Source organism: Schistocerca nitens, chromosome 3 (assembly GCF_023898315.1).
Source record: "Schistocerca nitens isolate TAMUIC-IGC-003100 chromosome 3, iqSchNite1.1, whole genome shotgun sequence".
NCBI lineage: Eukaryota > Metazoa > Arthropoda > Insecta > Orthoptera > Acrididae > Schistocerca > Schistocerca nitens.
In genome coordinates, this window is record NC_064616.1 from 657,170,892 (window position 1) to 657,184,563 (window position 13,672).

Here is a 13,672-nt window from a genome sequence, read left to right on the forward strand (position 1 = left end):
AAAATCACTGGAAGACCATATTTTGTACATGTAAAATGATTTTTTTATAAATACAGACAATTTATAGTTGGTGTTTCCTTTATGAAGTTGAAATTACTGCCTTTACTTTCATATTTTTATTTTCTACCATGTAAAAATCATTTCCTTTTCAAATTAAGTGTTTTGTGACACATAGGCACAGTGTCTGTGCTAACAATATTGATGCTCTTTTCAAATCTTATACATCATTATGATGGTTGGATATTGTCAGTGGTCTTTTGGTAGTATCTCTCCAGTCCCATATAACCTTTAATTTATCAGATTCTGATAATCCTTTTTCTCCACAATCAACCTGAAATTCTCACTACATACTGACTCTGGCTGAGGCCAGGCTGTGAGCAATAGTGTAAAATAAGAGAAGCAGTCTGGGTGGTTGGCATAAGGAGGAAGCTGTGGTGGGGAGGGGGAGGAATATCAGGGTAGGGGTGGGACAGGGTGAAGTATGCTTGTGGGAGCGGAGAGCAACAAGGTGGGGAGAGGGAAGAGCAGCTAGGTGCAGAGCAGAAAAGGAGAGAAGTAAAAGGCTGTGGACACATTGGTGGAATAGAAGGCTGTGCAGTGCTGCTGTGAGAACAGGAAATGGAATAGCTGGGTGAAGGACAGTGACTAACGAAGATTGAGCCCAGGAGGTTAATGGGAATATAGGATATATTCCAGGGAGAGTTCTCATCTGTGTAATTCAGAAAATCTGGTGTTTTTACGAAGGATCCAGATGGAACAGGCTCTGAAGCAGTCATTGAAATGAAGACTGTTGTGTTGAGTAGTGTGGTCAGCAACTGGGTGATCCAGATTTCCTGGCCACAGTTTGTTGATGGCCATTCATACGGACAGACAGCTTGTTGGTTGCCATGCCCACATAGAATGCAGCACAGTGATTGCAGCTTAGCTTGTAGATCACATGACTGGTTTCACAGATAGCCCTGTCTTTGATGGGATAGGTGATGCTCATGCCTGCACTAGAGAAGGTAATGGAGGCAGGATGTATGGGACATGTCTTGGATCCAAATCTATTACAGGAATATGAGCCATCAGCCAGGGGCAGGGAGCAGGGGTTGAGTAGACATGAACGAGAAAATTGTATAGGTTCAATGGGCAGTGGAATACCATTGTGTGAGGGATTGGAAGGATAGTGGGTAGGACATTCCTCATTTCAGGGCATGATGGTAGGTAGCCAAAACCTGGTGGAGAATGTGATTCCATTGGTCCACTCCTGGGTGCCACTGAGTCATGAGGGGAATGCTCCTCTGTGCTTGGTTGGACATTGGTAATTAGGGAGGTGCTGCGAGACTAGAGAGATAAAGCATGGGAGATCTGTTTCTGTACAAGGTTGAAAGGGTAATTAAAATCTTTGAATGACTCAGTGAGACCCTTGGTATATTTTGAGAAGGCTGCCTGTCACTGCAAATTTGACAACCACTAGTGGCTAGGCTGTGTGGAAGGGTCTTCTTGGTACTGAATGGGTGGAAGCTGTCAAAGTGGATGTATTTCTGGTGGTTTGTGGGATTGATGTGGATAATGGTACTGAAGACTGAAGACCACAACAACAACAACAACAACAACAACAATGGTACTGATGTACAATGAAGTGTCAAAGGAATTGGTATAGGCATGCATATTCACATACAGAGACTGAAGTCAGCAATGCCTAAATAAGACAAGTGTATGATGCAGTTGTTAAACTGGTTACTGCTACTACAATGACAGGTTATCAAGAACATGGTCTTATAATTGGTGCATGATCGATGGGACACAGCATCTCTGAGGTAGTGATGAAGTTGGAATTTTCCCATACAACTATTTCATTAGTGTACCATGAATATCAGGAATCTGGTAAAACATCAAATCTCTAACATCACTGCAGCTGGGAAAAGATTATACAAGAATGAGACCAACAATGACTTAAGAGAATCATTCAATGTGACAGAAGTGCAACCCTTCCACAAATTGCTCCAGATTTTAGTGCTGGGCCATTACCAAGTGTCAGCATGTGAACCATTCAATGAAACATGATCACTATGGGCTTTCAGAGCCCAAGGCCTACATGTGTATACATGATGACTGCACAACACAAAGCTTTACACCTCGCCTAGGCCCATCAACACAGACACTGGACTATTGATCACTGGAGACATGTTGCCTGGTCAGACGAGTCTCATTTCAAATTGTATCGAGCAGATGGAAATGTACGGATATGGAGACAACCTCATGAAGCCATGGACCCTGTATGTCAGCAGGGGACTGTTTGAGCTGGTGGAGGCTCTGTAATGGCGTGGAGTGTGTGCAGTTGGAGTGATATGGGACCCCTGACATTTCTAGATATGACTCTGACAGGTGACATGCACGTAAGCATCCCGTCTGATCATCTACATCCATTCATGTCTGTTGTGCATTCCGACACACTTAGGAAATTCCAGCAGGACAATGTGACACCTCACACATCCAGAACTGCTATAGAGTGTCTCCAGGAACACTCTTCTGAGTTTAAACACTTCTGTTGGCCACCAAACTTCCCAGACATGAACATTATTGAAAATATCTGAGATGCCTTGCAACGTGCTGTTCCAAAGAGATCTCCACCCCCTCATACTCTTACAGATTTATGGACAGCCCTGCAGGAATTATGGTGTCATATACCTCTGGCACTACTTCAGACATTAGTCAAGTCCACACCATGTTGTGTTGTGGTACTTCTACATACCCACGGGGGCCCTACATGATTATTAGGCAGGTGTACCAGTTTCTTTGGCTCTTCAGTGTAGATATCTTTGAGGTGGAGCTCAAAATTGAGGAAGGTGGCTTGTTGGGTTGAGGAGGACCAGGTGAACCAAATGGAGGAGTATGTGTTGACATTCTAGATAAATGTGGGTAGATTGTCCTCCCTGTCAGTCCAAATCATGAAGGTGTCATCGATGAATCTGAACCAGGAGAGGGGTTTGGGATTCTGGATGTTCAGGAAAGATTCCTCTAGAAGGCCCATGAACAGGTTGACGTAGGATGGTGCCATGCGGGTACTCATTGCCACATCCCAGATTTGTTTGTATGTGATGCCTTCAAAGGCCTCAACCTGTGTTGGTTACTGAGCCTATACCTTTGCTCCCTCCATCTAACCTCCCACTGCGCCTGGCTGCCCTACCCTGCCCCTACCTCATCTCTCTATTCTCCTACAAGCACACTTTACCGTCCCCCAACCATACGCTGCTGTCCCTCCACTCTGTGCCACTGCCTCCTCCTTAACCCCGCAAACCACACTGCTTCTCCCATCATGCACTGTTGCTCAGAGTCTGGCCTTGTTAACCCGAGAGAGTGGCCATGAGTGTGTGAGTTGCATTTGTGTGAATGTGTGTATATGTTGCTTAACTCAGAAGAAGGCATTTTGGCTGAAAGCTTACTTGTCGAGCTGTCTTTTTGTTGTGCCTGTCTGCGATTCAGCACCTCCACTATATGGTGAGTATCAGTCTATTCTTTTCATAATACTGTTGTTATTCCATCCTGGATTTTCCATTGTTTGATTTTACTGGCTGATTCTAAGACTCTGATAAGAAAGATATGTAAAGATTTAACAATCCCAGCAACATCATGATAACTATAACTATTACCCTGTGAAAGATTGATACTGCTAATATGTGCTATGAAGCTGTCCAGGGGTTAGGCATGTTACATGAACACAAGGTAACGTTTACATATTTTGTGGTTGTTGACAATGAGTGATCATTGGGTGTCTGAATGGTCCTCTTACCTTAAGTAATTATCAAACTGTGCATCATGTGTGTATAGCATTTTACATATATTGTGTTTAGTTCTGTTATGTAAGGCATGACAGTAGGAGTAAGTATATACCATTATTTTAACTATACCATAGTCTTTCATTAAATTAGCCATAAATTTATTGCTTTACATAAACTTGTATTTGTTATTATTTTGTTATGAATTGTCTTTGATGATAGCCACTTTATGGTTTAATTATTAAACTGTTTCTAAAATTGGGTAAATTAATCATTTAGTTATAAGTTCATTCCCAAAATAGTTTAAGTTATTGGTATTCAATTACAAACTAAAGATATTTTAGAAAGGTTGGACCCTAAGGATAAATTGAAAGAACCAGATGTTGTTGAAACTTTAAAAGGGAGAGTCAGGCAGAGATTGACAGAAAATGGGGAAAGGAATACAATAGAAGATGAATGGGTAGCTTTGAGAGATGAAATAATGAAAGCAACAGAGGATTAATTAAGCAAAAAGTCAAGGTTGAGTAGAAATTCATGGACTGTGCATGAGATACTGAATTTAACTGAAGAGAGCAGAAATTATAAGAATGCAGCTAAAGAAGTGGGTCAAAAGGAACATAAACGTCTAAAAAAGTGAGTTTGACAGGAAGTCCAAAATGACAAAGTAGGGATGGCTAGATGGGAAATGCAAGACTGTAATAACATGAATGACTAGGGAAAAGATATAGTCCACCTGAGGAAAGTTATAGAGGTGTTTGAAGAAAAGAGAAACACCTCTATGAATATCAAGTGCTCGCATGGCACACCAGTACTAAGTAAAGATTGGAGGGCTAAAAGGTGGAAGGAATTTTTGGTCTCTACAAAGAAAATGAACTTGGGAACAACAATATAGAAAGAGAAGAGGATATGGACAAATTGAAGGGATAGATATGATACTGTGGAAATAATTTGACAGAGCACTGAAAGAATTAAGTTGAAACAAGGGCTCTGGAATAGATACCATTCCCTCACATTTATTGAGATCATTGGGAGAGCAAGCCATGACAAAACTGTTCCACATGGTAAACAAGATATGTGAAACAGGTGAAATAACCTCAGACTTAAAGAAGAATGTAATAATTAAACAGTGGAAAATCCAGGATGGAATAATAGCAGTATTATGAAAAGGATAGGCAGCCAATCTTCATATAGGGGACGTGCTGAGTTGCAGATAGCCACAACAGACTGTTAAACAGGTAATCTTTTGGCCAGAAAGGCCTTAAGCAGTATTAGACAACTCTCTCTCTCTCTCTCTCTCTCTCTCTCTCTCTCTCTCTCTCTCTCAGACACAGCTCACACACATGTGATGACAGTCTCTGGCTGCTGAGGCCAGTCTGCCCTTGGCAGCCAGAGACTGTGGTAATTTATCTTTGAGCTGAGTTTGTGCGTTTTTGTGTGTGTGTTTTTTGTTTGTTTGTTTGTTTGAGTGTGTGAGTAAAAAAGACTGTCAAACAAATAAGCTTTTGGCCAAAAAGGCCTTCATTGGGATTAGACCTAATCCCAATGAAGGCCTTTTTGGCCAAAAGCTTATTTGTTTGACAGTCTTTTTTGTTGTGTGCATCTGCAACTCAATGTCTCCACTATATGGTGAGTAGCAATCTATACTTTTCATAATATTGTCAGAATGTAATACTTCATACTCCCAAGAAGGCAGGTGCTGAAAGGTGTGAATATTAACAGACTATCAGATTAATTAGTCACAGTTCAAAATACTGGCAATTTATTTACAGAAGTATGAAAAAACTGGTACAAGTCACATCAGTTCTGTATACGGGTGATACTTCTATATTAATTAAAGATGGCAGTGCAGAAAAGATTCCAAACTCTAATGTGAGCATACTGGATACCCAAGAAAACTGGTTCTAGTGAAACTGAACATTGTAGAAACACATACAGTTCATTTCAAAACTAAACATTCAGTGTGTGGAACTTAAAATACAATGTAACAATCAGCTAATGGAAAAAGTTGACAGGATCAAATTCCTTGGACTAAATATTGATAAGAACTTAATCTGGAATGCATGTATTTACTTCTCATCTAATAAATTAAGCAGTTTTGTATTTTCAGTGCTAATACTAACAAATTCTACTGACATGAGTACACAAAAAATAGCATATCATGGTTTTTTTGAATCTGTCAGTAGGTGGGGTATAGTTTTCTGTGGAATTTCAAATAGCATATCTCTAATACTGAAAGTGCAGAATGAAACTGTTGGATACATGTGTACTCTACAGCAAAAGTATCTTGTCACCCATTATTTTGGAAATTACAAATCCTGGCTATTTCCTTCATATAACTCTACAATATTACAATCTTGCTGCACAACTGACAAAAATTGTTGGAGACCAATCATTTTAACTACACATACAACACAAAACAGAAAAATAATTATGTGCCTTCCCCCCCTCCACCCCCCTTCTCCCCCACCCCCTCCCCGCCATGCCCCACCACCACCAACTGCAATTATACACATGGAAAATATATGGGGATAACTATATATAATAAATTAATGGGCAAAAACATATTTAATACAAAGCAGATATTCTAAAAATTAGGTTACAGCTGATTCTGTGGGAGAAATTCTGTGATTTGGTAAATGAATTCATGGAACATGAAAGGATAATTTGGGCTAGATTAAATTTTTTAAAAATTGTGTTATTGCTAGGATGCCAATATTAAGATCAGTTGCAGAAACCTGTACAGTTTTTATCACAATTTTGACATGTCTCCTGTACACAAATCAAATTATTTACATTATATACATGATGAGAGTAATAAGCCAGAGTTCACCTTGAGGACGATTAGTTTGGGCTGCAGAGAAATGTTGGAACACAGGATGCAATACAGGCTCTATGGCATATCTTAAAATATAGGTTGAAGAAATGCAACTCTACATGTATAACATTTGTAGATTTAGAGAATTTTGAGTGCTGAGTGTTATACACTCTTTGAAATTCTGAATGTAGCAGGAATAAAATGGAGAGAACGAAATGTTATCTACAACTTGTACAAACACTGGCCTGTAGTTAAGAGAGTTGAAGGACATGAAAGGGAAGCAGTATTTGAGGAAGAGGTAAGACTTATTTTATCTTCTCCCTTATTCTATTTAATCTGTATACTGAGCAAGCAGTAAAAGAAATGAAGGAGAAATTTGGAAAGGAGATTAAAGTTTAGGAGGATGAAATAAAATTTTTTGAGGGGTGCCAATGACATTGTAATTTTATCAGACTCAGAAAAGAACTTGGAAATTTCTTGAAAGAAGTTCAGAAGATCAGCGAAACTAAAACAAGGACAATGGAATGTATTGGAAGTAAATCTGATTATGCTAATATCTTTGAGTTAGGAACTAAAAGCATTTGATGGTTTTTGCTATTTGGATAGCAAAGCAACTGATGATGGCCAAAGTAGAGAAAATATAAAATGCAGACAGGCAATATAAAAAAAAGCCTTTCTGAAAAAGGGAAATTTATTGACTTCAAATTTAAATTTAAATGTTACAAAGTTTTTTTTCTAAAGGTGTTAATATGAATTGTAGCCTTTTATGGAAGCGAAATGTTTACAATTAACAGTTCAGGCAAGAACAGTATGGAAGCTCTCCACACATGGTACTATAGAAAAATACCGAAGATTAGATGGCTGGATTGAAAAACTAATGAGGAACAAATTGGGAACAGAGAAATTTGTTCCACAACTTGGCTAAAAGAAGTGGTCAGTTGATATATCACATCCTGAGGCATCAAGGGTTTCAGATTGTAGAGAGAGACGGAAATTTGAGTACAGTATACTGCAAATTAAAGTAGATTGTACTAGTGATGCCGAGATGAAGAGGTCTGCTCATGACAGACCAGCATGGTGAGCTGTATCAAATCAGTCTTAGGTTTCAGTGCCACACCATAACAGTAATACTATGTTGTTGTACATAAAGGATGATAACCTTATTAAATAGTGAGAAAATATTCTGCAACAACTGAGTTCTACATAAGCCAATTGTTAATTTCTGTCCATATTAATATACACTGATCAGGCAGAACATTATGACCACCTGCCGAATAGCCAGTATGTTCACCTTTGGGACAGATAACAGCAGTGATGCATCATAGCATGAAAACAATGAGGCCTTGGTAGGTCACTGGAGGGAATTGGCACCACACCTGCACACACAACTCAACTAATTCCCGTAAATTCTGGGAAGGGGACGATGAGTTCTGCCACAACATTCAGTCGCATCCCAGATGTGTTTGATTGGGTTCAGATCTGGTAAGTTGGCGGGCCAGCACATCAATTGGAACTCTCCACTGTGTTCCTCAAACCACTCCATCACTTTCCGGCCTTGTAACATGGAGCATTATCTTGCTGAAAAATGCCATTCCCGTTGGGAAACATGACTGTCACAAATGGATCTGCGGGGTCTACAACTAGTATACTATACTCCATTGGCATTATGGTGTCTTGCAAAAGCTCCACTGGACCATTGAATGTCCACATAAATGTTCCCCAGAGCATAATGGACCCACTCTCAGCTTGTCTCCATCCCACAGTACAGGTGTCAAGTAGCTGTTCCTGGATTTGCGCCCTCCCATCGGCCTCCTTTTACACATTCCCAATTCATGCCTCCACATCATCTTCATGCTGAATCTCACAAACTCACAGGCTCCAGTGCCCATGTGGTGCATGCTTAGCCTGCGCAGCTGCCACCCTACTTTCTTGCCTTCCTATCCTGCATACCTGCTGCCTCCCTCTGAGCTGCTGGCTACGCATCCCCAGCCCATCCTCCTGCTTCCCACCTCCTTTGCCCTCTACCAACCCCACCCAACACAACCCTCACATCAGTCTGTGTGAGTAATCTACCTCATAAAATGATTTTTTATGAAAGCTAGCAAAATTTTCTTTCTTATTTGTGTGTCTGTTGATGATTATAAAACTATGTTTTATAGTTTATGAAATAGTTTGGTTAAATAGTAAGATTTTAAAATGCCATAATTGATACAGTTCATCACCATTGTATCTGAGTCAGCAATCCACGCATATTTTCTGGTGGCATGACAAGTGTGGAAACTACTGTAAATTTATTCTGAGATACATTACACTTTTGATGCAGATCCCACATTAACTGACTGTGTAATGAATGAAATCAAGAGTTCTTTAAGTTTGGTAACTTTCAGCCTATTCGAGAGAATTATAGTTGCAGAGACCACCTAAATTCTCATAAAAGCCTTCAAGAAATGTACTCATAGGATTTAAGATACTAAAGATAAAGTGTAAAAGTATGCCCAAAAATGTTCGACAACTGCCATCAGTATTGAAAAGCTGTTGAGCTTACATAAAACCCAGAACCAGGAGCTGTCAACCACTAGGAATTTATAATCTCAAACCATCAGAAACAACCTAAGTGTTTACCAAAACAACAGGATCTAAAGATCTGGAAATAGCATATGATATTGTATTTACAGCAGTAGACAAGAGTATTCAAATATGATATTGCAGTGCCTATGTTATGTTGATTTGATGCAAAGTTCCTTTGGACATGGATGTATGTCCAAAGGAACAGGCACTGGAGTGACCACAGCCATTACGAAATACATCAAATAAATTTGCAACTGCAGATAAGGACTACCATCAGCTGTAGAGCTGAATGACGACAATGAAAATTTGTGCCAGACTAGGACTTGAACCTGGATTTTCCACTTATCATGAGCAGTCACCTTACCATTTGGCTATCAGTGCACAACCCATGGCCAGACCCAAATGTCCATATGTTCTCAACCATTTGTCTATGATCTGAACTTGTACATCCATTATTTATATTCATTTGATGTGTTTCTTAATGGCTGTGGTCACTGCAGTGCCTCTTCCTTTGGACAATTATGCATGTCCAAAGGAACTTTGCAACATAATCAGAATAACACAGGCACTGTAATATTATATTTATCTACCAATACTGGGCAAGCGACTTTCAAGTACAACATATAATCTGTACTGCAGTATACATAATGGATGTACGAGTTCAGGTCGTAGACCCATAGTTGATGACATATGGAAGTTCAGGTCACACCATGGGTTGTGCAGGGGTAGCCAGGTGGTAAGGTGACTGCTTGCAATAAGCAGGAAATCTGGGTTTGTGTCCCAGTCTGGCACAAATTTTCATTGTCATCATTCCATTCTATAGCTGATGGTAGCCCTTATTTGCAACTGCAAATTCATTTCATGTGTAGAATATTAAACCTCTTGTTGTAGTCCAATTCTTTCATTGGCATCCAGACCCACCTGCAGTAGTACAAGAAGAAAATTCTTAAAAAAATACTTAGTAAACATGGAATATGTACTATTTAATCCAATGGCAATCCTTTGATGTGATACCACACTGCAGAAACAAAACAGTCAATTTATGTTGCAGGGATATGATTTTGTGAGTTTTGTTTGTATGTTACATTCCTTAATTTGTACTTTAGCTTTCTCTTTTTCTATGATACTTCTGCATTTAATAATAGCTGAAATACATGTTGCAGAGCTCTGTCTTTGAAGTTCAAGACCACTCATGCACCTCCTGGGGATACCCTTGTACATAAAGGTGATGTTTTGACGTCACTATATTTCATTGCTAGAGGGTCAATAGAAATACTAAAGGATGATATTGTAATGGCTATTTTAGGTGAGTACTGTATGGCTATTTATTTCAACCTCTGTAGATTCCTTGCAATTTATAAAGTATGATTTTTTTATCTGTCCAATAGACATACATCCTTAACATAAAAGAAAAGTTCAACATTTTTTTGTTTTTTGGAAAGCAACCTAAGATATGTTACAAAGAAATCCCTATATTGTGTGTAGCTTGTTAGGTAATTATCAGTGTATCATATTTTGACATCTTATTGAGCACATTCAGTAACGGCTGATGTTTTAAAAATTCAGTGCTTTGTAGTAGGTGCATGAGAAAAGATTAAGTTAAGTTTTTTTTTAAATTTCAGATTGCATAGTGGAAACACTGAATAATTTAGAATTAACGTTGTTTCTATTTCCATCAAATACAATATAGTGACAAGGTATAATGTAATGGAAATACAATGTAGTGGAAAGATGTAATGTTAATTGGATAAATAAAAAATCTACTCACCAAGTGCCAGCAGGCGAGTACACATATAAAATGTGTTAAAAAGTTTGCAAACTTTTGGCACCTGTGGCTACTTCTTCTGACAGAAGAGTTGAAGGGGGAGGAAGAGGGATGAAGAAAAATGACTGCTGAGGTTTAGGAAAAGGGGTGGAGTTTGGAAAAGTCACACAGAACCCCAGATCAGGGCAGACTTCCTGAATTGGATGAGAAGGAAAAATTGATTGTTGGGGACTGCAACAGGTGAGATTTGAAAATGTGAGAGCTTATAGGTGGAAGACAGGATTATACACAAGTCAGAGATTACTGCCAAAACATCATTAATGAGTTAATAAGAAAGATAAGTGCATTGTATGATACAGAGGTGGGAAGGGGGGAATGGAAAATAGACAGGTCAGAAATGAAAGATGTAGAAAACTAAAAGGTGGTGAAGAGAGGAATAGTTATTGTGAAGAAATGCTAAGACTGAAGAAACTAATGTAAATTAAGGCCAGGTGGGTGTTGAGAATCAAGGAGATATTGTAGTGCCGGTTCCCACCTGTGGAGTTCAGAGGAACTTGTATCTGGTACATGTGATTAAACAGGCATCAGGATCAGGACTGTCATGTTGTAAAGCATGGTCTGCAACAGGATCCTGTGTGTTGCCAGTATACACCCTTTCCCCATGCCCATTTATCTTAACTGATAACTTGGTGGTAGTTATTCCAATGTAAAAGGCTGGACAGTGTTTATGTGACAGCTGATACACAGCTTGTCTCATTTCACAGATGGCTCTCCCTTTGATAATATATGTTTTGCCAGTTATGGGCTGGCATAGGTGTTAGTAAGAGGGTGCATAATAGAAGTCTTACAGTGGGGATGATCACAGGGGCAGGAGCCAGAGGGTAGGGAATTAGGTGCAGAGGGAGCATAGGAGCATAGAGTCTGATGAGGATCCAAGGAAAACATAGACTATCAAAGGGAGAGCCACCTGTGAAAAGGCACATATTGCATACCAGCTGTTACGTGAATGCTGTTTGGCCTTTTACATTGGCGTGACTACCACCAAATTATCAATCTTTTCATGGGTCACTTGGAGGGGACTTAACATGGATCCATAAGCCTTCAGTCCATGGTTTGGTTTAGGTACATTGATGACATCTTTGCCTTATAGACTCATGGTGAGGCTGACCTGCTAAAATTCTTGGTATCTCTAAATACATTGTCCCAATTAAATTTCATATGGTTCTATTCTAAACCCATGCCACTTTGCTTGACGTTGATCTCATCCTCACCAAAGGTTAGCTGGACACCTCTGTTCACATTAAACTTCCTAACAAAAAACTGTGTCTGCAGCTCATAGTCTAGTGGCTAGCATTGCTGCCTCTCGATCATGGAGTCCTGGGTTAAATTCTTGGCTGGGTTGGGGATTTACTCCATCCAGAGACTGGGTGTTTCTATTGTCTAATCATTTCATCATTATTCCAGAAAATGGTGAGTCTGGGCAGTGAAAACATTGGGAATTTGTATGGGTGCTGATAACCATGCTGTTAAGCAGCCCCGTGAACCAAAAAATCATCATCAAATTAAATCAAACAATAGTACTTGCATTTTGATGGTTGCCATACTTTCCATATCAGAAGTTTCCTCCCTTGCAGCCTTGGTGTTCGAGGTAAATGTATTTGTTCAGATGCAGACTGTTTACAGAAATACACCACTATTCTCACTTCAGCCTTCACTGGATGGAATTACCCCACCAACCTAATTCAAAAGCTGATTTCTCAGTGCATCACATTCAATCCTGGTACTACTGACCTCTCCAAAAACCAACTTAGGTGTACACCACATGTCACTCAGTATTCTCCTGACATTGAATGTTTTAATCAGCTACTTCGACAAGGCTATGGCTTCCTAAAATCATGCCCTGAAATGAGGTCCATTCTATCTGACATTTCGCCCACCACACCTAGAATAGCTTTCTGTCACTCTCTCAATCTCCACAATATCCTTGTCAGACTCTATGCTCCTTCTGCACCCTTCTCGATACCTTATGGCTCTTACTCCTGTGCCCCCTGCGGGTCCGGGGGCTAGAATTGGTCCGAAGTATTCCTGCCTGTCGTAAGAGGTGACTAAAAGGAGACTCACACATTTTGGCCTTTGTATGATGATCCCCTATAGGGTTTCACCTCCATTTTTTAAAAAAATTTCCGAAGAGCGAACCATCTGGGGAAGGGTGCCTTACATGGTGCATAGTGTCCATCATGTGCTGAGACCTCTTACATCGTTCGTCAATGTGGATCTGCACTTCTGCTTGTTCTCCAGCGGTTGGGTGAGGTCACTCTCCTGGCTGCGTTTGCCTCTATCCTCTGTGCAGTATCACTTTCTTCACTGTTGATGATAATGGACTTCTTAGCTCATTTGCACCTGTTATCCAGCACGGTAGCCAGTCCATTGTGGTGGGGCCTCCATGTACCCTTTTGGTTGTAGCCCCCTGACCACACAGGGATCGCTCTGCTGATGCCTGTGTCATTAACTCCCCATGTATGCCAAGGAGTAGATGCCCGTCACACTGGGCATAGGAAGTCTCGGCAATGGCCACCCTGCCAGGTGGCCTTTGCTGCAGCTGGGTGGCACCCATGGGGAGGGCCCCTGGTCGGAGTGGATGGCATCAGGGCAGATGAAGCTTAGTACATCATCTCTTGCTGGTGGTCAAACACCAGCAGTCTCTAAGCGGTCAAGGACTAACTTCTGTGCTAAGAAATACAACTCCAAATCATAGCCCCCCCC

General features: G+C 40.2%; 1 protein-coding gene across 1 annotated transcript in view; it reads left to right on the plus strand.

Annotated features, from left to right (window-relative positions):
- The window catches only part of LOC126248621 (potassium voltage-gated channel subfamily H member 2), a 963,280-nt gene that overhangs the window by 773,275 nt on the left and 176,333 nt on the right, over positions 1–13,672 (plus strand). The window contains exon 10 of the mRNA XM_049949786.1: positions 10,308–10,450. Coding sequence (XP_049805743.1) covers positions 10,308–10,450 — 143 coding nt within the window. The remainder of the gene's footprint in view (positions 1–10,307; positions 10,451–13,672) is intronic.